The sequence below is a fragment of the Ptychodera flava genome, chromosome 5 (assembly GCF_041260155.1).
Source record: "Ptychodera flava strain L36383 chromosome 5, AS_Pfla_20210202, whole genome shotgun sequence".
Classification (NCBI taxonomy): domain Eukaryota; kingdom Metazoa; phylum Hemichordata; class Enteropneusta; family Ptychoderidae; genus Ptychodera; species Ptychodera flava.
Window position 1 is genome coordinate 31,926,746 of NC_091932.1, and position 27,478 is coordinate 31,954,223.

General features: G+C 36.8%; 2 protein-coding genes across 4 annotated transcripts in view; both read right to left on the reverse strand.

Moving 5' to 3' along the window:
- Positions 1-19,238, reverse strand: part of LOC139133517 (zinc finger protein 585A-like) — a 65,972-nt gene extending 46,734 nt beyond the window's left edge. For 2 of the 3 annotated variants that reach the window (XM_070700163.1, XM_070700161.1), the window contains exons 1-4: positions 18,871-19,182; positions 18,301-18,423; positions 17,025-17,306; positions 16,055-16,177 (exon numbers count right to left, since the gene is read on the reverse strand). In XM_070700163.1, coding sequence (XP_070556264.1) covers positions 16,055-16,177; positions 17,025-17,306; positions 18,301-18,423; positions 18,871-19,021 — 679 coding nt within the window. In that variant the 5' untranslated portion in view covers positions 19,022-19,182. Of the gene's footprint in view, positions 1-7,407; positions 13,050-16,054; positions 16,178-17,024; positions 17,307-18,300; positions 18,424-18,870 lie in introns of those variants that run through there. The other variant, XM_070700164.1, reaches the window with a different exon arrangement.
- A 3,750-nt stretch (positions 19,239-22,988) lies between these two features.
- On the reverse strand, positions 22,989-26,965 carry LOC139132577 (histidine N-alpha-methyltransferase-like). The gene is made up of 4 exons (XM_070698872.1): positions 26,704-26,965; positions 25,504-25,644; positions 24,251-24,457; positions 22,989-23,516 (listed from the first exon to the last, which is right to left on the reverse strand). Exons 1-4 carry the CDS (start codon positions 26,909-26,911, stop codon positions 23,227-23,229), a joined length of 846 nt encoding a protein of 281 aa, XP_070554973.1. The 5' UTR covers positions 26,912-26,965; the 3' UTR covers positions 22,989-23,226.
- Between the last annotated feature and the right edge of the window lie 513 nt (positions 26,966-27,478).

The window sequence follows — 27,478 nt, forward strand, 5'->3', positions numbered from 1 at the left end:
TGATATATCCGATACTTAGCGCGATAATTATCGTTCTAAACCTTATAAATTCGATGCTATTTAGCTCAGGCTTTCTGGTGGACCAAGAAAAAAAATTGGGGTGATATGTCCGATATTCATTAGCGATAATTATCGTTCTATACCTTATAAATTTGATGCTATTTAGCTCGGGCTTTCTTGCACACCAATAAAAAAAATTGGGGGATATATATCCGATATTTAGCGCGATAATTATTGTTTTAAATTTTATAGATTTGTGATGCTTTTTAGCGCGTCTAATTATCGTTCTAAACTTATAAATTTGATGTTTTTAGCTCGGGTTTTCTGGCAGACCAAGAAAAAACAAATTGGGGTGATATGTCCGATATTCATTAGCGCGATAATTATCGTTCTAAACTTTATAAATTTGATGCTATTTAGCTCTGGCTTTCTGACACGCAAATAAAAAAAATTTGGGGTGATATATCCGATATTTAGCGCGATAATTATCGTTCTAAATTTTATAGATTTGATGCTTTTTAGCGCGTCTTATTATCGTTCTAAACTTTATAAATTTGATGCTATTTAACTCGGGCTTTCTGGCAGACCAAGAAAAAGATTTGGGGTGATATCTCCGATATTTAGCGCGATAATTATCGTTCGAATTTTATGAATTTGATGCTATTTAGCTCGGGCTTTCTGGCACACCAATACAAAATTTCGGGTCATATATCCGATATTTAACGCGATAATTATCATTCTAAACTTTATAGATTTGATGCTATTTAGAGGGCTATGTGGCAGACCAAGAAAAAAATTTTGGGGTGATATATCCGATATTTAGCGCGATAATTATCGTTCTATACCTTATAAATTTGATGCTATTTAGCTCGGGCTTTCTTGCACACCATTAAAAAAAAGTGGGGGATATATATCCGATATTTAGCGCGATAATTATCGTTCTAAATTTTATAGATTTGATGCTTTTTAGCGCGTCTTATTATCGTTCTAAACTTTATAAATTTGATGCTTTTAGCTCGGGTTTTCTGGCAGACCAAGAAAAAACTTTGGGTGATATATCCGATATTTAGCGCAATAATTATCGTTCTAAACTTTATAGATTTGATGCATTTTAGCTCGGGCTTTCTGGCAGACCAAGAAAAAAAATTGGGTGATATATCCGATATTTAGCGCGTCTAATTATCGTTCTAAACTTTATAAATTTGCCGCTATTTAGCAGGGGCTTTCTGGCAGACCAAGAAAAAAATTTGGGGACGATATATCCGATATTTAGCGCGATAATTATCGTTCTAAACTTTATAAATTTGATGCTATTTAGCTCGGGCTTTATGGCACACCAAGGAAAATATTTTGGGATGATATATCCGATATTTAGCGCAATAATTATCGTTCTAAATTTTATAAATTTGATGCTATTCATCAAGTTCAGAACGATAAGTAGACGCGCTAAATATCGGACATATCACCCCAAAAATTTTTTTCTAGGTCAGCCAGAAAGCCAAAGCTAAATAGCGGCAAATTTATAAAGTTTAGAACGATTATTAGACGCGATAAAGATCGGATATATCATCCCAGAACATTTTTCTAGGTCCACTAGAAAGCCCGAGCTGAAGAGCGGCAAATTTATGAAGTTTAGAACGATAATTAAATGCCAGACTTCATCTTTTACTGTGAGCACGCGGCTGGGAGGTGGCAGCCTGGACGGCAACACGTTTGATAAGGCTATTAACATTAACATAATCCGCACAAATGGACGCGATCGTCGTGGAACTAAGGGATGGACCATTAGACCTTGGGAGGGGGGGATGGTCACAATGAAATTGTGAAAATTTTTTTTTTACTATTGTAAATTTCTGAAATTTTTTTTTCCAATGGAGATTAGCTGTGCAAATTTTTTTTTCAGAGTAAATTTTCAGATTTATAATCTTTTTTTTAGTTCGTCGCTGTCTGAAGATATAGAGGGCAAAGATGTGGTGCCAAGCACCACAAGCGGCCATGCAAGCGGTCGGGGGGGGGGGGGAGAGAGGTCAGGAGAGGTGTGTCCCCCTGCTGCTGTTGGAGCTTTTGAAAAATAGGTGTTATTTGGTGGCACTTGGGGAGTATTTTTGCGGGGGAGGTCAGGGGGGGTGTCCCCCTCCTGCCGTTGGAGCTTTTGAAAAATAGAGATTAAAATGGTGTTATTTGGTGGCACTTGGGGAGTATTTTTGTGGGGGGTGGTCAGGAGGGGGAGTCCCCCTCCTGCCGTTGGAGCTTTTGAAAAATAGAGATTAAAATGGTGTTATTTGGTGGCACTTGGGGAGTATTTTTGTGGGGGGTGGTCAGGAGGGGGTGTCCCCCTCCTGCCGTTGGAGCTTTTGCAAAATAGAGATTAAAATGGTGTTATTTGGTGGCACTTGGGGAGTATTTTTGTGGGAGGTGGTCAGGAGGGGAGTCCCCCTCCAGCCATTGGAGCTTTTGCAAAATAGAGATTAAAATGGTGTTATTTGGTGGCACTTGGGGAGTATTTTTGCGGGGGTGGTCAGGAGGGGGAGTCCCCCTCCTGCCGTTGGAGCTTTTGCAAAATAGAGATTAAAATGGTGTTATTTGATGGCACTTCGGGATTATTTTGTGGGGATGGTCAGGAGGGGGAGTCCCCCTCCTGCCGTTGGAGCTTTTGAAAAATAGAGATTAAAATGGTGTTATTTGGTGGCACTTTGGGAGCATTTTTTTCGGATTACACATCTTCCTCTGAAACATGGTCTTCTTGCTCCTCAGTAGCTTCCTATGGTTTTGAAAATTGACTATTTTGGTTTCCTGGCTTCCCTTTCTACTGCGTGGTGAAATGCCTACATTCACCCCACAAAACATCATGCATCTCATGATTTACAATTGATTTTGACAAGCTGAGAAGCTAAAATAAGCTAAATAATATAGTTAAATTTGCATATTTGTGTTTTTAGAGCAATTGTTGCCCTTTTTTGATCAAAACATCTATTTCTCTGTAGCAGCATGTCCAAATTGATTGGATGTGTATAGATGTGTTGAAATTTTAATATTTGTCTTTTTAGGGCAATTTATGCCATTCATGGTCAAAAAATCTGTATTCTCTGAAAGGGCTTGTCCAATTTCTTTGAAATTTGCTACACAAAAACGATTATTCATGCAGATTTATTCAGTATTTGCTATCGAGAAACTTTCAAAGTTCAACCCTTTTGTGTGTTTTTGTGTTGGGATTTGTGGATAGATGGCATTAGTGTATTGTTGAATGTTAAAACATGTGTAGCTGTTGTTTTTTGAGGCTGTTTTTTGAGAAAAAAGAATTGAAAATGCCTTTTTAAAAGCAAAATAATACATAATGACTTGATATGTTCTTTTATCATTATTGACGTGTTTCTACTTGTTCACCCATTCTTGCATTCATCATTGCAATAAAATGCTGTGAAAAAATGAAACTGATGTGGCCTGCATCTGTTTACCTTGATCTTAAAAGGCAAATACAACTTTCTGTCTTGACAACCATACCATAGTTTCAATGTTTTACCTAGTGTACCTGCTTGGTTTGTACGCAAGAAACAAGTAGAAAACAGGCTCTATAATTTCATAATTTTCAAGTGATCAGAATACAAAAGTCCTGAAAAGATAAGATAATCACAACTTCCAGTATAAGGGATACAGTCACTCTAAATGTATAAATTAAAATTAAAAATGTGCCGGGAGGATCTACTAAAAATACAGAAAGTTGCTTTCTGTCGGTAAAATCTAAAAAAAAATCAAAATTTTAAAGACTTTTGCAGATTTTTTTTTTACACCTTTGTCTTCTTATTTATTTTTTTTTATTTGCAAACTAGTTTGAAGATTTTTTTCCTAACTTTCTGCTCTGAAATTTTTTTTTTTCTGTTTTTGACCACCACCCCCTCCCAAGATCTAATGGTCCGTCCCTAAGATTATCTCAACACACCTTGGTCATTGAAATGCGGCAGTATGGTTACATTTATTTATATTCGTCTTCACTTTGCATATATGGTTTATTTGTCACGGACAATAGCGGTAACTATTTGACAGTCGTTGTTTTAGACGCGCAAAAAAAACATTGACAATTTTTCTTCACCAAGATTGTTTCAATGCTTACATACTTAGTGCCACTGTTCTATACTTCCGGACATTCAACTTCTTGCCAGTTGCAATGGTCAATCATATAGGAGGTACTATTTACGGAAGTCTAGGGGAAAAGTCGCACTTGAGCTTTGGATTCTAAAAGTTTCCTCTTATAAATTAACAACGCGTCAAGCCCATTCCAACTTCTGGCCAATTCCAATTGTCAATTATATACGAGACGAGCTACTATTCAAGCTACTATTGGACAAGTCACTTTTGAGCTTTGAATTTTCAAACATACCTCTTGGGAAAACAAATAGTACTTTCCTGTTCTACAAGACTGCTCCTACAAGCTCACACGTTTTATAAGTTATATCACCCGAAATTGTTTTATTGGTGTGCCAGAAAGCCCGAGCTAAATAGCATCAAATTTATTAGGTTTAGAACGATAATTATCGCGCTAAATATCGGATATATCATCCCCCAAATTTTTTTCTTCGTCTGCCAGAAAGCACCAGCTAAATAGCGGCAAATTTATCAAGTTTAGAACGATAATTATCGCACTAAATATCGGATATATCACCCTAAAGTTTTTCTCGGTCTGCCAGACAGCCTTAGCTAAATAGCGGCAACCTTATAAAGTTTAGAACCATAAGTATATCTGCTAAATTCAATAAGTTTAGAACGGCAAATTTATAAAGTTTAGAACGATAGTTGGGTAGTTATTTAGCTGTGTTTAGTCACTTTAGCTACAGTACATTAGCTCCCATAGTCAATACATGGAGTTTAGAATCTCATCAGTGTAAAAGACACAATTCCGCACCTTACTCGAGACTCTGTCCCCATGGGACGATCATGTCATTGATGGAATAGCCGATGTACGTGTCCCCCGGCACTCATCCCTATTTTGCCCTCGAAGACAAATCGGCGATGTGGAAATTACAAATGGTCGTTAGTTTCGTGTGTCAGGTGCACCTAGCCAATTTCATTTACTCCAAATAATAATTTTGTTCTATCTATGACGTGAAAAAGCTGAAATAACCGTGAATCAAGGGCAAATACAGTCAAAATTGACCACGCTATTCATTATCAGTGGAGTGAGTAACCCCATTGTGGCGTTCAATCCTCGCCAAAAATTTTGGGCTCGTATGATGAAAGACGACCTTTCGATGAAAATCACTTAAATCAGAAGTTATTGAATCCACGATCCACACGGGTTTAGATGCTTAAAAGGTCGCTTACACAGGTCCAAAATCATTAAAATTGCCAGTTTTCCCGATGCACTGAAAATTGCTAAAGTCGTCCCAATTTACAAAAAGGGTTTAAAAGACGAACCTGGAAATTATCGTCCGATTTCAGTTTTACCCCTAGTAAGCAAAATTCTGGAGAAAATTGTAAATAAGCAGATTATGAAGTTCTTGGACAGGCATAGCCTTCTTTTCAAACACCAATACGGCTTTCGTGAGAGACGAAGTGCCAAATTATCCCTCATCAATCTTGTGAATAATTTAATACAGCAAATTGATCAAGGAAATTCAACCATTGGTATTTTTATTGATTTTACGAAGGCATTTGATACTATTGATCACAATGTACTTCTATCGAAACTCCAGCATTATGGTGTGAGGGGAAACCCACTCCTCTGGTTTACTGATTATTTGAACAATAGATCCCAATATGTGTGTACAAACGAATTTATGTCTGAAAACTACCAGTGAATGTGGTATTCCTCAGGGATCTGTACTTGGACCGACTTTATTTTTAGTCTATATTAATGATTTACCGAATTCTTCTAAGTACTTTGACTTTCGATTATTTGCAGATGACTCAAACCTATTTCAGCACCTTTTTGACAGCACGAAATGTACGAAAGAGAGAGAATAAAGGCCTTCCAAGAAATCAGTTTTTGATTATTCATACTAATGTACTTAATTAGACTGGGGTGGTTACAAATGGATGTGTGTAAGAAATTGGATTTTGGAATTTCACCGAAATGTTGATTCACTATAAGTTTACGTGGTAGATAGTCTATGAGAAAACTATGATAAATTTTTTGCCAATTTAAAACGCAAAACTGACAATATCAGTGCATTTATATACATTTGATCATTTATATACACTTTGCCATCTGTTCCATATGTTTTGTCATTTGCCTTTTATCAGTTTGCGGGAACTGTTCAAGGTGTTTAATGTAGGATACCACTAGGCCTAAATATTCTGGATTAATTAGTATATTTTCAATATTAATGATATAGCATTGAACAAAATTTCATCTATTGATTTTTGCCGTCATTAATTTGTATTCAGTCGTGAATTTAGTATTTCAAATTACATTTTTTTTCACTAACTTCACAATTTATTTATTTTTAATTTAATTTACATTTTATTTTAGGAGAGTGGTCCGATTTACAAACTGATTGTAATTTACATCAGAGCCCTCAGAAATATACATCATCACTAGAAATTAATCTGTTCTGTATACACATGACACAATAAGGACAGATGGAAAGAAAAATAATCTAAGGAAGAACCTTGTCGTACTTAAATTAAGTAAAAAAAAGATCAAGAAGTACATAGCTTTCGCAAGACGCCAATTCTAGATGAGAATTTTTTCATAAGGTGTCAATATGAGTGTCCCAACTCAGTGTACTGTCAATCTCAACACCAAGAAGAGTATGCGATAAAACATTAAAAATGTCAGAATCATTTATACGCACATTTAAAATAACGTTGGAATTCTTCAAACAATAAATCTTTGGACGTCAAGTGACACCATACATTTAGTTTTAGTTGTGTTGATGGAAATCGTATTATTTGTGACCCAAGAAGAAATGGGCATGACCTCATTTGAATTTTTTTTCAACATCATCCATATTAGCCCAAGAAACACATAATAATTGATCGTCAGATCAATTATACGACTCCAGTAGTTGCAGAGTCGTACAAAATCCAAATAGCGAAGAGAAAGACGTTTTGCAATCAATCAATCTTTGTTATACTCACCTCACATTGACAGAGAGTGTGGTATGGTCCATTCGAAAATTGGGCAAAGTACAAAACTGATCAGTTCAAGAGGACAACAAAGTATCCAAGTTGTACAATAATGCGCATACAATGTATCCATCTCCGCCAGGCCCAGGATACCCGCATAAGCTTCTTTTTGACAATTGATGGTCTATTAATTGATTATTTGTTTATTTTTTATTTTGGCTTTCAATGCCTACGAATAGCATCAATAATACTTGAGAATTTCAACATTTGTGACTGTGGTATATTGTATTTATGACCACATTCAATAAATGTCATAAAACATTGATTTTAGTCCAGAAATCTTCCAAATTACAAATGCCATATTTGTGCCACTTAACATATTGCGCTGCTGTATCATCAATTTGAATGTTTGGGTTTGACCAATTACACTGCGAAATTGCATCACTATCTTCTTGACCTTGATTCAGCAATTTCGAAACATCAGGCCGTGACATTAAACTAATTTGTGATAATTGGATGGTGAAGTCGATTTAATCTGCTAATGTAATCTCATCTGCTTTTCTTTTTATATTACACACTTGCTTTTATGAGTAATTTGCGATATTGCAACATTCAGCTGTACAGCATCTAACACTTTTGAGAAATTTGAAAAATATGAAAATCTAATTATTCCAAATTAGTTCCAACTGTGTTCTTTCAAGCTTATTTTGACAAAATTATATTTATCTACGTTCCTTGCAATCGGCGGGGTACAGTAGTGGAGACAATGTCCACTAAATCCACTGACAGCCTTAAACAATTCCTTGCTTTGACTTTCTTAGTCACACATTGATGAATCTCGGTAACATGTAAAGAGCTAGTTAATGTTGACAAATCTATCATGTTCAGACCATCATTTCGCACGTCACAGCATAACATGAGTCTCTTTACTTTTGTCTTTTGCTCCATATAAAGTTACATACAATGTCATTCATTTTTTAAAAGAGTTGTGCACATGATAGGTAAGACTGACATAATATGTATACGGTATTGCCATGGTTTTGATAACACACATATTTTGCCGCACAAAGTCAGAGCCCCTGTACCTGTAACTCTTGAAATTTGTCGACCTGAAAAAGACTTTCTATTTTCTCTGGTTTTCTTTAAATTATACAGATTTAAAGGATATAGTCTTTTACCACTGGAAAATTGGACAATTTAATTTAAATTTTAACTGTTATTTTGATTTCCCGCCATTTTTGAAAATTGGTAATATTACAAAGAAAACATAGCATATGGCGTCTCGGAGGAAAACATTCACCACTATGTTTTGTATTGGACTACTCTGTTGTTTCTGTGAAGATTCCAATGCATATATGCACTGCATACTCAGTCTGTCTTTTTGCTTTATTTGTACGAGGGCGCCATTTTATGTTTGGACAAACATTTATTATTTATCTTGCTCAAAATTGCACATGCAGCCCCAGTGGACAGTTTATTCTACCTGTATAAACACCCCTCAATGAGTACATTCCCATGAACTTGTTTTAGTAAGGAAAATCACAGAAAATAATGCTAAACGATAAAGCTATAGGGCCTTAACAAGCATTCAATTGCCCTGATAACTGACAAGTAAAATAAATCTTCCATCTTTGCATCAAAGGTGATTCCAAGGAAAGTGAAAGGTTCGTCAGACCATTTAATATTTTACTGCGTTTCCAGATGTTCCCCGCCACAGGCTTTTGAACCAAACCAAATCCCTTTAGTTTTCTCAGAGATGGAATGGAGACCAGAAATTTAAAAAACTTTTTCTAATATATTTAGGACCTCCTACAATGACCTTTGTGAGCCAACTAACAGTCAAAACGAAGCATCAGCATATTAACTTAGCAGGAATTCTTTCTGGCTTATGTCAAAAGCTCAACTGCTGTACTAAACAAATAAGGTGACAGAGTACACCCTGTCCAACACCTCTGTGAAGATCAAATAATTTTTTAATTACAAATTGTTTGTATTTCTCACGGTCCCTCCACAAATAAATTTTGTGGAGGGACCGTGTATTTCTATAGCATATTTTTAACCCATTTACAAAACTTTCACCAAATTTGAAATATTTCAATGCTTTTAACATACAATCTCTTTCTGTTGAGTTGAAAGCTTTTTTCAGCAACAGCATTAAACCTGGCAACTTCTTTTCCTTGGCAACGGATAAAACATTAAAGACGAGTCTGGTATTTTCCCTAATAAATCGCCCTTTTAAAACCCCTTTCAATTTTCATGGATAATATCAGATAATACAGTTTTCATTCTATTGGCTAACACTGCTGATGCAATCTTATAATCCGTGTTCAATAGGGTTATTGGTCGTCAGTTCTTTGAAAGTTGCCTGTCTTTATTTTGTTTTAGCTAACATTCGATACTACCCTGTTCTTGTGTTATTGAGAATTCACCTGGATGGACAGCTTGTAGAAGACGCCTTGGGGACAAGACAGGCTTTCAAATTTTATCAATTGTATTCTGATCTACCACTTGTGGGGTCTCATTTTAAAGTTCTTCATAAAAGAAAAGTTTTTACTGTCTCAGTTTTTCGAAAAATCAAAAATTTATTTTTCCCCATAGAATTAACATAGGGATGGCGGCCATTTTGAATTTCAAATATTGGGAAATTTTAGGTAATTTGTCTGTCTTGTACAGTGACCCCTGATTTTTGTTCTTGATCTGGTAAGAGAATGGTGGAAAGTTTCATTGAGGAAAGTTTGAGCAAAAGTTTAAATCTTTCACTTTTGAAATGCATATTACCTTACTGACCACGTCACAAATTTCCGTGTCACACAGAACATCTTATAAAATTTCTCAGTGTGGAAAGCCATCTAAACCTGAACTTTTATTATTTTTCAAACCTTTCAATGCTTCCATACATTCTTCAACTGTCAATCCACCTTATAGTGTTTAACTCTGATCTCCATTCAGTTTAGGTATATCTACATATCCATGATAAATACACAGTCAGTTACATGTATACTTTGTGAAGAGTATAATGCTTAACAATATGATTTCTTTGTATCTGTAACATTTGTTTTAGTTCTGTAATAACTTTATCTTCTTTAATCACTTTATATATCAAATGGTTTAATTAATATCATGCCATTTCTCCAGTGAACAAAAACAGTTTAGTTGGTTATTCACATTTTCAAATTGGCACGCCTTTGTCTCCCATGTATTTAAGTGCTTTCTCATATTCCTTTCACATTGATTCAACAACTCCATGTGTTTTCAGAGTTCGCACTATGCTTCAATTATTTTTCATATCAATTTGTATCTTTGTGACTGCTGTGTACATAAATTTATGGAACAATATTGACTATTACTTATCATCTGGTGCATCACTGAAGCCTTCAAAATCAGTTGTGCATTTCGATGAACCAGGTGTAGACTGTTCGTTCGTTGACGTGCAGGTTCTTGCTAAATTTTTCATTTTCATATCTCCTGACAACATTCTTCTGTACTCTTTGTCCTCTTCCTCTGTGGTAAACTGAAGTTGTTTTGTCAGTGGTGTCTTTGCTTGCAATCAGGAAAACGAAGATTTTGACAGAGGTGACTAAGCCTTACAGAAACAGGTCTTCACTGTAAGGCCACAATGCTAAGATTATTCTGCCGGGTAAACGTTCTGACACACTCATTGCATTCATGAGGTCTGATATTTGAATGGGTCAAACTGTGTCCCTGAATATTCTCTTTCAGTGTGAACATTTTACGACACTATTTGCACTCAAATGGTTTGATATTCATGTGGGTCCTCAAGTGTCTTTGCTCATCTGTATTGCATTGGTATGTTTTGACCTCAGAATGGATAAACATATGTGCCCTAAGAACACTCCGCCGGCTAAATGTTCTTCCACACTCATTGCATTTATGTGGCCTGATATTTGAATGTGACAACATGTGTCTACTAAGATCACTCTTGAGTTTGAACGTTTTACCACACTCTTTGCATTCATGTGGTCTGATATTTGAGTGGGTCAACATATGTTGCTTGAGACGGCACATTTGAATAAATGTCTTACCACACTCTTTGCATTCATATGGTCTGATATTTGTGTGGGTCCTTATATGTACTGTTAGCTCTCTCTTGTGTATGAATGTCCTACCACACTCTTTGCATTCATGTGGTCTGATATTTGTGTGGGTCCTCATATGTATCATTAGCTTGCTCTTGTGTATGAATGTCCTACCACACTTTTTGCATTCATATGGTCTGATATTTGTGTGGGTCCTCATATGTGTTGTTAGCTTTCTCTTATATATAAATGTCTTACCACACTCTTTGCATTCATGTGGTCTTATATTTGAGTGGGTCCTCATATGTGTCGTTAGCTTGCTCTTGTGTATGAATGTCTCACCACACTCTGTGCATTCATATGTGCTGCTACTTGTGTGGGTCTTCATATGTTGTTTTAGCTTCCTCTTCTCTTTGAATGTTTCATCACACTTGTTGCATTTGTATGGTTTGACATCACAGTGGATTACCATATGTCTCATAAGATTATTCCTAGCAGTAAATGTTGTGCCACACACTTTGCATTCAAGTTGTCTATTTGAATGGGTCTGCATATGTTGTTCAAGATGGCCCTGCTGTGTGTATGTTTTGCGGCACTCTTTACATTCATATGGTTTATTGATCAGATGAATCCACATGTGAGTCTTAAGGTGGCTCTTTTGTGTGAATGTTTTGTGACACACTTCACATTTATGTGGTCTAATCTTTGAATGGATCAACAAATGTGTCTTAAGGCTGTTCTTCAATGTGAATCTTCTGCGGCACACTTCACATTCGTGTGGTCTGAGCTGTAAGTGAGTAAGCATATGAGTTTCAAGGCAGCTCTTCTGGGTGAATATTTTGCCACACTCTTGACATTCATGTGGTCTGATGTTTGAATGGGTCAAAAAATGTGTCTTAATACTGCTCAGCAATGGAAATGTTTTGCCACACACTTCACATTCATGTGGTCCCATTTTTAAATGAGTCAACATATGAATCTTAAGGATGTCCTTGTCTGTGAATATTTTACCACACTGTTCACATTCATGCTGTCTAATCTTTTGTGGAGGGACCGTGTTTGAATGGATCAACAAATGTGTGTTAAGGCTGCCCTTCCGTGAGAATCTTCTGCGGCAGACTTCACATTCATGTGGTCTGAGCTGTAAGTGAGTAAGCATATGAGTTTCCAGGCTGCCCTTCTGAGTGAATATTTTGCCACACTCTTGACATTCATGTGGTTTGATGTTTGAATGGGTCAAAAAATGTGTCTTAAGACTGCTCAGCAATGGAAATGTTATGCCGCACACCTCACATTCATGTGGTCCCATTTTTAAATGAGTCAACATATGAATCTTAAGGATGCCCTTGTGTGTGTAAATATTGCCACACCCATCACATTCATGCTGTCTAATCATTGAATGGCTTGACAAATGGGTCTTAAGACTGCTCTTCTGAGTAAATCTTCTGCGGCACACATCACATTCATAAGGTCTGAGCTGTAAGTGAGTAAGCATATGAGTTTCCAGGCTGCCCTTCTGAGTGAATATTTTGTCACACTCTTGACATTCATGTGGTTTGATATTTGAATGAGTCAAAAAATGTGTCTTAAGACCTCTCAGCCATGTAAATGTTTCGCCACACACTTCACATTCATGTGGTCTGATTTCAAAGTGAGTCAACATATGAGTCTTAAGAGAGTCATTCTGTGTAAATGTTTCGCCACAATCTTTACATTCATATGGTCCAATGTTTGAATGGGTCAACAAATGTGTCTTAAGACTGCTCAGCAGTGGAAATGTTTCGCCACAAACTTCACATTTATTCCTAGGCGGTGTAGATTGGTTGTCAGTATGATCTAATCCACATTGCATATTATAATCTTCTTTATCTTTCCCTTCCCAGGTCCTACCATACTCCCACGTAATCAGACCATGTTGCATAAGACTTTTTATGACCACTGAAGCTCCTGTTGATACAGAAATGGGTGTTGTAGAATTCATTAGAGTGCATGTATAGCTGTAAAATGGTATCATATGAAGTTATCCTTCAATATCACCTCTTGGTAGGGTTGTATTGTTGCTTGTGCAGTTGTGGGCTGCATCACACTTGTCTTGGACCCATACTCGCCTTCAACTCACGTGATGCAGCCCACAAACATAGCACACGTGTGGTTTGGGCAGCATCACAAAAACCACGTCTAACTTGTGCGGTTGTAGACCGCATCACACAAGTCAAAGGCGAGTTTGATAAAGCCCACAACTATACTAGCAGTATGAGGTGATATCAGGGATAACCTTTTATCATATGCTTATGCCCACAGCATTGAATAAATAAATATCATGACATTGAAATATGATATGTTCACCTTGGTTTGCTTGATGGACTAAATTAGTTTACCTTCTCACGCTCAGGCAGATTGATATACTAGCATCTGATGTAATCTATCAGCTGGCTCAGTGACAATTTTTTCTATATAGAGCGGGGCATTGCTTCAACTCTGTCACCATACATGTAAGGAAGTTTCCTTCACAGAGAAAATGAAGCACCTTGGATATGATCAGTATCGACAGGTCAAATTGCGGGTAGATTTGCTGGTTGCACGTTTCTCACAGTATTTTCCTTTTTGGAAATTGACAAACTCCTTCCAGTTGCTTTCTGTGTACTCTTCATAATATAATGAAAATTTTACCAAGATTTGAACAAATCTTACTGAAGTTACCATTAAGAATCTGCATACAAAGTTTAAAGCAAAGCTGGCCTGTGGTTACAGAGTTTTTCCTTTTTTTTTACCTCATTTGCATAATTTTACCAATGACATGTTCATTTGAACAAATTCACATCTTCACCCACAGTGCACCTGTACACCAAATACTTAGATGGTAGGTGCTGTGGTTTAGGACTTTTTGATGTGAACGGAAATACATGTACATACATACAGACGCCACAGGCCCACTGACTCACCATATAAGCTCTCTTTGGTATATATACATATACCAAATGTGAGCTAAAAAGCTGTATTTCCACCGGGTGTTAGCACTGACTGTTCGGCAGACATGAGGATTTATGGTTCTCCCAGCCACGAAATATGATCTTGTTTGGCAGAGACCACAACTGTGGTATTCAGACAGGTGATAATTGAATGCTCCAAATCTTCTGAGTGTGTACAGATGGTGTTTACCCCTTATAAACCATCTTTTACATGAGAATAAAAAAAACTCCCATCCAGTGTATGCAAATCACTGCATCATCAGTAATCACCCCATGGTGCACCCACAGTTCTATAACTTCCCGTTTAAAGCATTTAGTGATACAGTAGTAGAAGGATTATCTAAACATCTAGGGTGCAGTCCTAATTGTCTAAATATAACAGAAAAGTGTGGATTTGTTTGACAAAAGTGGAGTCAAATACTCAACTAGAAAGCATTTGCAAGCAAAAGCGAAGTTCCAGAGACCAGAGCAGCGGAAGAAAAGAGATTTATGACGAAGATTGGTGCAGAATGAAAGAGTGCTTGGGATTTTAATATGCAAGCACGTACCTATAAGTGAGGGCTGATATAACAACAGAATACAACTAAAAGCAAGGCAATCCAGGGACTTACAGTAAACAGATTACAAATGCCTATGGTAAAAATGCAACAGATACATATGGGGGCGACAACGCACGGAAATGTATACCAGACGAGAGGAGACATCGGACCTACGTGTAGGCCGTTGAACTTGAAAACCGAAGCCACATGCATTTTCATTTGATTAAAAGCAATTGACGTTTCATCTGTTAAGAGTTTTTACCACTGACTAAAACAATTTTCATTGCTATGTCGCTGTTTTCACAAGATACTGACTGTTTGATCTTGGAAAGTTGAGTTGCTTTTACGTGCAGCCAACACATGCCGGTGCGGTGACAGACAGTTCCTATGCTACGCCTAGCTCTGCATGGCAAGGGCTGTGTGTTACTGGCATTAAACGGCCTCTGCAGACTAATATAGAAAAAACTGCTGGTGGCTCCTCAGAAATACGGCGGGCAGTTTCTCCGCCGAAAACAGCCGATTTTGAATCCAAATTTTGCATTGATCTTCGTTTTCGAGCACACCCACCTCGCCTAGGTACACGATGTGCCCAGCCGCGCTTGTAAACTTACGCAAAGCCTACTTTTCTCTCTCTATGTGAGGGAAGCCTTCATATCCGCCGCCATTGTTAATCTCATTCAACCCATGAGCACTCGGGCGAAAACCAGCGTACCATATGGAAGGCGTATGACGTACAGTATAGCGCCACGTACGGCGAGTATTTAGAGAAAAATGAAAAGCAAAAAGCAACAAAAAACAAAGCGAAAGAAAGCTAGAATTATTAATAGCTGAACGCAATGTGATATTTGTGCAATGCAAAATAAAAATAAATAAATAAACAAACAAGAAATGCCCGTGAAACCCGTCCGAACTGAGCGATGACGTCATAAGCGTGTCGCAATGCATTCTGGGAATGAAGGTAAAATTTGTATATAGCATGTTCTATGGTAGTAATACGAGAGAAAGAAAGAAAGAAAGAAAGAAAGAAGGAAAGTGAGCAAAAACTAACAGTTCCAGAGCTGGTCTCTGGAACTAATTATGCAAACAAAGATATCCCCAATACATATCTATACACGTATTTAGAATTATATAAATTAGAAGGCATGGTAGAGTGTCTTTGTGGAAAAATCCAATTAGCCTGAGAATCTTTCAGGTTCATCTTGTGATAACATAAAGGTGTTGCCAGTAACATCAATTTTAACCTCCTTACTCTATGGGACCTTGCAACAGTCTTTAATAATACATACATGCAACCATACATACAGACAAATACAAAAGTACCTACCTAGCAACCTATCAAAATCCATTATACATATTCATTTTAGGGTCTATGTTATAATACACATACTACAGTAAATAATACAGAACCTCTAAAGGATGCTCTATGTACATGTGCTAAGCTTACCTTCCATTGATAATGTGTTCTCTTGATATTGCTGACACAAGTTTGAATAAGTTGTCTCAAATGATTTTTCTAGCTCATGCAGCTGGTCAAAATGTTTTGCAGCTTTCCAAATGGCACAACACTCTGAAAAAAATACAAATTGTTGAGCTGAATATTAAGAAATCTTAAGAAATGCTTACTTTCATACAAAAACATCAGAGAACGACAGAGTTTTTAAGAATATTAACCCTTTTCTTGCCAGACAGTAATAACTGTATCACTTTCCCATCAGCCAAGTCAGTAAAAAGCGGTATTGAGCCAAAACATGACGTATTTTCACCCACTTGGCTTGGTATGTTATAGCATCTTTTGTCCAAAAAATATCAACTTTACAGTATTATGTTTTCAACAGCCTTCAAATGTACAGTATTATGTTAAAATGCATCATATGGAATACGTTGTGTTTCATTAATTTCAACCATCTTGACCTGGTAGTGAACAATGGACTTGGCAGGAAAAGGGTTAAGGTTCCTAGACAAGCAAACAGCAATTTTCATCTTCAGCATAGAGGCTCTCAGTGTCCATGGCTCATCTGGGTTTTTTTAGTGTGCCTGTAGTGTGCAGCGTAACAATACAAATGGCAGACATGGAATTGAATTGAGTCAGCGGTAACTGCTACCATCAGCGGTAGCTGCTACCACAGACAATCTGGTTCTGCCAATGGAATTGTGTCCGTAACCAAGAATATTGCTGTAATCAAATCAGCAGTCATACCTATCAGTGATATATAGTAGGTTTACGTTGATCACAGAGGTACATCTAGGAAGGAGTGAAAAAATACAGACAACAAAAACGAAAACAAAAACACAGTCCAATATGATACAATATCACCATATATGAACCCCATGATATGAGATACGTCCTCTGATTAATTTTTGTTCTCACAACACAATTCACACATAAGGTAGTCTATTGTAAGTTTGGGACTTACCTTGAATGCCCAGTGGAAAGTCAAGGTTGAATCCGTCTCTAAAGTTGAATGGACGAGTACCACCATTCAGGCTTGCTTGAAGACTATGCATGTCGCTCTGGCTATTTTGGAAATGGCACTTCACCGAATCAAAGGAATCCCTACGTAGTGTAGATTGGCTGTCTGCATGACCTAATCCACATTGCAGATTAAGACCTTCTTTATCATGTTGTTCACAGGTCCTACCATACTCCCACGTAATCAGACCATGTTGCACAAGACTTTGTACGACCATTGAAGCTCCTGTCGGTACAGAAATGGGTGTTGCATCATTTGGCAAAACTTGAATATCAGTATGGATTGCATAGGCTAATTAATCTGATCTCCCCTATTTTGGGGGGAATTGCAGAAAATCAATGCTAAATGCTGTCATGAAATGTTTCTCAAGAAGCCAATGCAGATTATATCTCAAAACGAAGTACCATGTAAAAAAGCAAAGCTTACAATATGTTAACCTACTTCAAAATAACTTCAAAACCGATATTTGCTCCTATGAGATACAATTTTAGTATTAGCTCCATTCAATGAAAACAATAATAAATATAATCTTTTATACTGATAATCAAGACAATAATATCTAACGGTACCTGTGTCTGAAATTGAAATGCAATATTAACGTCAACTACATTTTGGCACTCTCTATAAATAACATTTCAATCAAATATGCATAATTTTACAAAATATCAGCACACATTTCAATGTCAGACTTACTCATTGTAAAAACTCTTGATAGCATTAAACTTTATCAGTAAATATAAAAACAATAATACAGAAAGATTGAAGCATTTAGTGATACCATAGTAGAGGGCTTATCTTAACATCTACGGTGCAGTTTTAATTGTCTTGATGGCATATGGAACATTAAAGAGTGGCTTTGTTTGACAAAAGTGGAGCCAGATACTTGTGCAAAAAAAAAGATGATATGCCCAATATGTGTCTATATTTGGTATTATATAAACCTTAGAGGGCTTAGGCTTAGTACAGTGTCTTTGTGGGAAAATCCAGCTTGCCTGAGAATAATAATAATACATACATACACATAGTATACATACATACATACCACCATACATACAGACAGAAAGAGACAGACAAAATATTAATGCAAAAATACCTACCTAGTTAGCTACTTCCCTATACATGTATGCCTACATATACGGTACATACTCACTTACCCTTATACACACACTACAGTGAAGGGAAACCTCAAGGATGCTCTATTTACATGTACAAAGCTTACCTTCCATTGATAATGTGTTCTCTTGATATTGCTGACACAAGTTTGAATGAATTGTCTCAAATGATTTTTCTAGCTCATGCAGCTGGTCAAAATGTTTTGCAGCTTTCCAAATGGCACAACACTCTGAAAAAAACACAAATTGTTCTAATATTTATTGAGAACCTTTGAGTCCCTCATGACTACTGTTTAAGCTTCTAAAATACACATTAAGTAGCAATACGACTCCGGTTATTCAACTTGGCTGTTGAGCTGAATATTAACAAATCTTAAGAAATGCTTACTTTCATAGAAAAACATCATAGAACGGCAAAGTTTTAATTCACAGCTTAATTGCCTTTCATATCATTGAATAATCTACCATAGAACATCCAGCCAAACCAGATCAAGACAGCAGTTCAAAACTGCAGTATTTAAATTCAGTATTGTAATGATTTGACATACATAGAGAGTCAAATCAGATACAATATCACTCTACGAGAATCTCATCCAATATGTATCTCTTCTAATTCATTTTTCTTCGCCAATCAGTATTCACACATGTGCCGGTCTGTTTTAAGTTTGGGACCTTACCTTGGGTGTCCAGCGGAAAGTCAAGGTTGAATCCAGCTCCATCATGTCCATAGTTGAATGGACGAGTACCACCGTCCAACTCCAAGGTTGTTGGCTGGCTGGTCGAGGTCTCCTCAGTACTCTTCTGGTTAACTATCCCCTTCGATTCCATCCTCCAAGTGCGACTCCTGCTGCTCAAACACTTACAGTAAAATGGGCGTAAAAGACACTTTGACAATGTCTGGACAATATTATCTGTTGCCTCCAAACAGGTCGTGGTGCAAACGATTGTTGTTGGTCTCTGGATGGCGTCGGCCGCGGCCGGTCAGTACGGTGCACTTGTTATACTGAACTTTGACCTTTTGATAACAACATAAACTGGGGGCGCTCTCCATACAATATCAGAAACTCCGTTGTCAGCTCCATGAGATACCTTGCATCGACTCACAGTTGGTGTTTTGATAGAGGTGTAAAAGTGGATGAGATCTAGGCCAGGACAAAACTTTTGGTTGATAAAACTAAGTACACCGATCTCTTTTTGTGATATGAGACTCATGGATAAAAAGTGAATGGATGCAGTCACTCTGACGTTAATGTTTGTGTCAGACGGAGATTTTTTTTATTCTGTCACATTCATGTTTTATAACTTTGAACAGCAGAAATAAACGAAAAGAGTTTTGTTTCACTTTTAATTTCAAAGCATGAAATTAAATTTTTCTCTTCGTTGCAGTAAAACTGCAACATACTTGTTCCCAAAAAACATCAAGAAGGATCTCGAGGACTTATTCTCAGTGATTCTTGATAAATTTACACAACTTGATCATTCTTTTATTTATTGATTGATCATAGCAAAGGTATAATTACACGCATACCATCTTCATTTTCACAGTTCACTTTTAAAGTAGGACATTAGAAATCCTATTGCATCAATACAAGGATACAACAACGGCAACAATTTCTAGTTCCGTGAATGATTAATATTATATTTCTATTGTGTAGTGAGCTTGAATTTTGTATTTTTTGGTGCGTTCGCCTTAATTATAACGTTTTCAAACAGTACACATCGTTTATATTGGTTCCTGTCATAATTAACTGTGGGTCCATAGATGTGGTGTTTTCAGATGGGATTCCTGCCTTTTACGGGCTGGTTTTGACTGATACGATTTTAACCCCGGCACGGGTGCCAGGGTTAAAATCGTAAAAGTCACCAGCCCGTAAAAGGCAGGAATATGCTGTATATCCTTACCATTGTTAGTGGTCACGTGGTCACTGCCAGGCAGTGTGTGTGTGTGCCCACAGTCCTGGAAGTTCCTGTTTAAAGGGAGGCTCCACCTTTTCATTAATTTATGGAAAGGGGCACTTGACATCTCCAGACAGTATGAACTGTATTTCCTTACCAACTTCAAAAACTCACAAATTGCTGCTCTTTTTAGCGCGCTATTTGGTCTGTGGATGCATCCAAGGCTGTAGATGGGATTTTTTCAAATGAAGTTTGCAGTGCCCAAATTATGCAAATGAGCTTTAAAAATGTGAAAATGGTAAAAAATCAATAACTTAAGAACCGCTGGTTTCATTGCTTTGAAAAATAATCGCAATCATACCAATCCATAATCCAATGACAGTAGGTCAGAATTCGTAAGACAATAGTTGTAAATATAGACACAAAACAGCACAGAACAGACAGTAAATAGACTACACAAACAAAGTCTTATTCATGAAAGAAAGATATATGGACCTCTGGCCAGAAGACCAAGAAGTGATGTCAGGTGTTTTGAAAATAGTAACCGCATCCTGCCCAACATGTGGCACCCCACCATATATCAATCTATTAGTCAGTTGGTAGTGGTCACTAACTAAGGCCCAATGTCACCGATGCCATCAGTGATCATTTGTCGAAGCGAGATATTGTATTTATCTACCAGCTTGCGATACTAGTACCTGCCAAAAAAGCGTTTGAATGTCGAGACAAGTCTTGCTCTGGTGTAACCTTGATTTAACAGTTTGTAAGAGAAAATTAGTATGCAAGCACCTTAGGTAAACCCTATACAGTTTTATGTATATAATGAAAATATCTTGAATTTTTTATTTTTGCTGAATTTTTTTTGGTTATTTTCCTCATTTTAAGTAAAAATTCTTCTTCTCTGAAACCGCCAGCCCAGTTTCTCTCAAATTTGGGTTGGATGTCTGCAAGGGTGTTACCCTTCTAACATGTTGAAATTATGACAAAATTGGAAAAATTACTGTTTTGGGGCAATTTTTGCCATTTTTGGTAAAAAAAATCGAAATAAAATTTTCTTTATAAAGACCTTGGACAGAAAGCTTTTATATTTGGTGAACAGATGTCCAGGGATGACAATAGATATGTGGAAGTTGTCCTGAAATATACAAATTTGTATTTTTAAGACAGGCTTGTCATTTTTGGTCAAGAAAACTTATTCTCAAAATTACTTGTTTGATAGCTTTGTAATTTGGTCCAAAAATCCCGAGGGATGTTATTAGATAAATTTTCTGCTCAAAGTGTTGGGAAGCCGCCAAATTTTTATATTTTAGGTAATTTTCTCAGTTTGTGACCTTAATTGACCTACACCAACCCAGGATATGTTGTGAGACAGTTTCGAAGACACAAGTGCTGGAGCATTATTCTTTGTTTACTTCATATCTGTCAGGAATTTGTTTCATTTTTCACACATTCTTCACGGGATCTTCTTTTTAAAGGCAACCTCTCATAATCTTTCCCCCAAAAGTCTTCCACACCGCCCAGGATATCATATATTTTCATACTCCAAGTATCAGGCAATGCTTGAGCAACAATGCATTCCATCGCATGTACCTTTTGCTCACTCAGGAAATGACCAATCTTGCTGTGTATGGTAATGCTGATGTCTTGGAGCGAAATAAATTTTAAACAAATTCCAAGTTTCTTCACTATTTCATCCCCGTCTACCTCATCACCAGCAGCTATTCCCAAATGACATGACATGACAGCATAGCCAGACAAACAAGAGCGAGGAGTATAGGGACAGATTGACACGAAATCCCAGGCAGCTATGTAGTCAGGTAGGAAAATGTAGGTATAAACCTTTAATTCATGTAAATAACTTCATACATACATGGAGCCAAATCATTCTGAAAGGATTGTGCCTTCGTCTAAATTGTAAATTTGTACAACTGTTGCAGAATTCATGCAACCAACCAGTTGAACTTGTTCGCTGCCCAGAGCGTTTACTCAGCCAAAGCAAGTTTGCAGGCAACCTAACCAATTATCCTTTGTTGCTTCGTTTCAAAGATGCCACACCATAAGTGCCATCTTCAGCAGTCCATTTCCTGTCAATGGTGAGGTTCACATGTTGAATAAAATCTTTGAACTGCCACCAGGACCACTTCATCGTTATGCCGCCTGGACTATTATGCAGATTCAGCATCTCTCCTTCGTTGAAATACAGATTTAAATCCTCTGAATCTTCATGAAATATTGTGAGAGAAAATCATTCATCATTAGGAAAGACTGATATGAAATCTTATACAGCATCATAAGTTAAGGTATATATATATATATATATATATATATATATATATATATATATATATATATATATATATATATATAAAATTGTATTGCATTGTGGCACTGTGAAACAGGAACTGTCTTGTATCGTATTTTAGTAGTGTTCGTAATATGTGTACTTAAATCTTCAATTAGGTTTTCTATTTACGCGACTGTAGGGTTATATTTATGTAACTGTTGGCTGCCTATCAGTTATCCTAATGTTGATTGATATACACGGATGTATGAATAAGTGAAAGTATTTCATTAGATCTCGCTTTTTCCGGGACAGTGTTTTACTGATGAAGGAACAAAAAATTGTGATCATTCTGGTTACCCATTTGAAGCAAGTTTAGGTAATCATGACAGAAACAGGGAGACATCTCAACGCTTCTAAATGAAATTAAACAATTCCCTTTCAAAATCAAGAATGAAAATTTGCAATTACTGTGCAAAATTTGGTAACAGAATAATTACCTCTATCCTCGTGTTAACTCAATGATGAAAATCATATTTTCGATTCTTACAGGAATGAACTGGTGAAAATTTTACTTACTCCAAGAGTTTCAAAATGAGCCCCTCCCCCAACACACATACAAGAAGTAAATCAAAAATGTTTTTGTAAACATTTGAGATTTGATTGAATCTCGTCTGTCCTCAAGGTACATTCTACCTTACAGGGGAAAGTTCTTTATTAGCTTTATCTCAGAGCAAAATGTCTTACTGTGCACAACTTTCAAAGAAGAACGAAGGATTAAAATCATGTAAACAGTCAATGTCAACAGCAACTAATGCGAGAACCAGGGATTGAGTACTGCCCCTTTAAAGTGAAATTATTGTAAGTGCATGTAGATCTTACCGAGATGAACAATTTGGTCACATTTGCTTCTGAGCCCCGCTGTGACAAATTCAGGTCTCTTGATGTTGCAAATTTCTCTTTCATCTACGACATACTTAAAACAATAGTCGAAGTTCTTCTCTTTGAAGTCGGCTCGAAAATCACGGTTGAGTCTGTTCAGAACGTTGAAGTTGAAATCCACCCATGATCCGTGGGTGTAGGCCTGTCGGACAGCGTTCTCGTCTTGATTCAAGTCGATGCCAACCAGGTACCTGTCCTCTGGTTCTGTGAATGAGACACTCAGATTGTTTAGGGATATGTTTGCTTTACCATTGGTGCAACCAATCACCGTGAAAGCCAAATGGAATAAACTTTTTTAGGAACAAAAATCACACTGTGGTCTCTCTTTGCAACAGTATACAGGTCATTGTAAGGTTGCAATCGTGTTTCTAGTTTTGTCTAGATGACAAACTCATTTTGCAATATTATATCCCTATATATTATATCCCTTTCTGAAAATAACTGGTCCCGATTTTTTCAGATTTTTGGAACTCAAAGTAGATTTAACAGCTATTGCACCTTATGTGATATATCTACCTGATGGTGACGTCACTATAATAGAGCCTACGTGAAGAGCCACAATTTACAATGTTGCTCACGAGTTTTTCTAAATCTACTACAATTTTGTAAGTGCTACCTACCTACCTACCTACCTTACCTACCTACCTACCTACATACCTGCATACATACATACATACATACATACATACATACATACATACATACATACATACAATGTCATACTAGTGTGTAAGTAGTTACGACAGTTCAGAGGGTGGTTTGTGAGTTTCAATAATTCAATAATCTCATTTCCACAGAACACATATCAAAGTTGACTATCGAAACACCTGTGAAGTGAGATAAGGTTAGCTTAAGTTCTTCTTTTGTTGTCTAGAGAGTTTCATAAATTGAAATTAAGCCTGTCGAGGGTTTTCCTGATTTATGAAAGAGTTCCTTACCTGATATGGTCTCCCAGACGGTGCGAAGAAAGGTCGCCATTTCATTCATTGGAATAGTGCTAAAGCTGTTTCCAAAGTGTGTGATCAACTTTGTTCCAGAGACGCTTTGCATGAATTTCAAACTATTTTGATTTTCCCCAGCAATGGGATGTACCGATAAACCCTTACAGTCTGCCATCAGGCGGCGTGCATTTTCTTCTACGAACTCTAAAAAAATAGATCACAGGCGTTCACTTTTGACATGAACTGTACAAAAGAGATTGGGTAATATTCGTTCACCTTAATGTCGATATTTGAATATACATAGCACTTCCCATTATATTGGATCATGATGGTTCACATTTTCCACAGATTTTCCAAGGAGTTCAGTCATGACGTCTCAGTTCTAGGCTTACCTATTGAGCTAGCTCTCTGTGTTTCAGTACAAGGGATTCAGGCACCTTGTTCGTTCGTTTATTTGTTTGTTTATGCATGTTTTTTATTATGTATGATTATTTCCATATACAATAAAGAAACAATAAAATGTGTATTTTGTTGATGTTTGTCAATAAAGAATTGTGTTTGTTTATGTGTTTGTTTGTTTGCTTGTTTACAGTATAATCAATAAATGATACTTTAAAAAGTTTCTCATACAATCCCACATATGAAACAACACATGCCCGCCTTTGCCATGAGGAATAAGCACTCATGTTTGTCCACCACTCTCTCTGAATACTCGTCCTTCTGATAACTCACAAAGTTGTGAGTTATGCTTTATTTCATATACGTGGGGTCGTATTACAAACTTTTTAAACTATCAATTATTGACTATACTTGTACACAAACAATTGAACAAACAAACACCTTTCTATATTTACAAACATGAATAAATATACAACATTGGTTCTTTATAGTAATAAACAAACACATAAACAAACAAATTAAACAAGAAGCCTGAGTTCCCTATGGTTTCAGAGGTTTCATTGCTGTATGACAAAACTGCGGGGCGATTTAGTTCTCATAAGGGTATCACAGCGACCTCTTATCTGCTTGCTTGTAACCTACCATTTTTCACTTTTTGGCTGATTAAATGACATGAGCAATCTGTCACGTGTGCATATGCCATATATCATATCCACCAAGCACACTTTTTTCTCAGTTATTGATTTCTGGAATGTCACCCAACCAACCCCTGACAGCCGTTGGCAATCGAAACGAGCCTGACTGTTTGATGGACTCCCAACAAAGGGCTGGAAATCGTAAGTACATCTGACCTTGTGCAATGTCCACAGGATAAAATGAACAAGTTCCAGTCTTCTTTAACAACATGTCAATTAGTATTTTAGGTTTGACACAATTGCCTGCACCCAGATCTACCAGTCTGACGGTCCCGTCGTACGATGATATGATGTCACCTTGAGTAAAAGGACAGAACATAGGCGTGTAAAACAGGCGCACATAACACGATAAAACAAAATCAACAACAGCATGGGTATGTACGATAAACATTACAGTACAACTTCCCGAATAAGAATGTAAGATCGGCAAAGAGAGTATTGTCATGTCTTACATTTGTAAGGATGTTTATGTTAAACTTTGAAGGTGCTGTCAAAACCAGTAGTACAATATAATAATAATATTTTATTGCCTGCTTGTAAATATAGGATTTACATCACATTTGTGGCAATAAGAGTGTGATACAAAAATAAGTTCAATTTTTTCTCCAATAAAGAGAAAGTAATACAGTATCATAATAGAAGCTAATAGTAAATATAACTAGGTATTTCTTTGTTTATATAAAGTAGAAATTTAATCTGCAAGTTGTGCATTAAAAGATAACTCTTGTTTTGTAAGTAGAGAAATAACAAAACAAGAGTTATCTTTTAATGAACAACTTGCAGATTATATTTTTACTTTATATATACAATGAAATATAGGAACTATCGTGCAATCCATAAATAAAATATTCGACAAGGAGTAGACATACATGTAGGTGCAGCAGGGTTTCTAATCTTACAATCTTTTAATTAGAACATGAAAGCAAGCAGATGATGATAATAATAATAAATGCATACGGTTGCACGCCAAGACCCTCGCGTCTTTCGTTTCTAACGCTAGATGGTACAGTAGAAGTATGATACTTCCTTACATTAAAGTATCGCTAATCTGTTATCGAATCGTGGCTGTTTTCTCAACTATGATATCAATATTGCCATCTGATCGATAAATATCGATATACTAACATATACAGTATGCCCTTTGGATGGCAGTGCCTTTTCTGTAGGTTGAAATTTAAGTCAAGTGAAAACTATAAGGCTGAAGCTATAGGCCGCTCTGAAATCACCGGTCCTATGGCTTACGCCCTCCGGAGATTGATGTACATGACCATGAAGTAATTGGTGTTAAATATGCCTGGTATATTGCATGCAACTTTTGGAATTCCCATATCTGTCAAGAACCGAGCAACAACATACCTGCATTATCTTGCAACAAAGCTGTCTCCACTCGAAACACGTGATAGAAAGGATTCTCGGTAGCCGCAATCATGTAAAGTTCAGACCCTCTGCTGTCATAATTATACCAGTGAGGAGTGAACTTTGGCGAAGATAAAAGTCCTGGCAATATCGCATCGGCCAGACTTGCTCTCTCAGCCGACGTCGACACGGCAGGTGTTGCCTGCATGAAAGCCAACACTTTAAAGCTACAATTTCGTTCCTGACATATGGACAGCTTTACTGCTTTTGCAGTTGTTAACTGCTCCAGGCTGCAATGAACATTGTCTTAGACATGGATACAAACTGTTCGTATAATCTAACAGAAGGTCATCTTGCATCAAATGATCCAACATACCATTCCTAAAGGAATCTTTTCTTACGTGAACGTATAGTGTACAACAGGCGTACAGAAATATGTGCTGTTGTGACGTATGGAAAATAGATTAAAAAAAGAATCTCTACTTCATAACTTTATGATCAAGAATTCTTAACAGAATGCATGGTCTCCTCATTTAACCACTCTTTTGCAAATATAGGCTGGATGATGTACCCGTCAATATATATAGCATGATAAAATAAATTTGTCCATAAAATGTGAATATACTACTACCACGACTTTCAGACTATTTGTGGCATATGTGTTATGTGAAGCAGGATGTGCTCACTCTTGTCGAAAAAGCTGACATCACCTCTTGCTTTCACAAACGGGAAGTCCCTGTGTCATTCTTTCCTTATTTTGACTGTTGTCTCGACT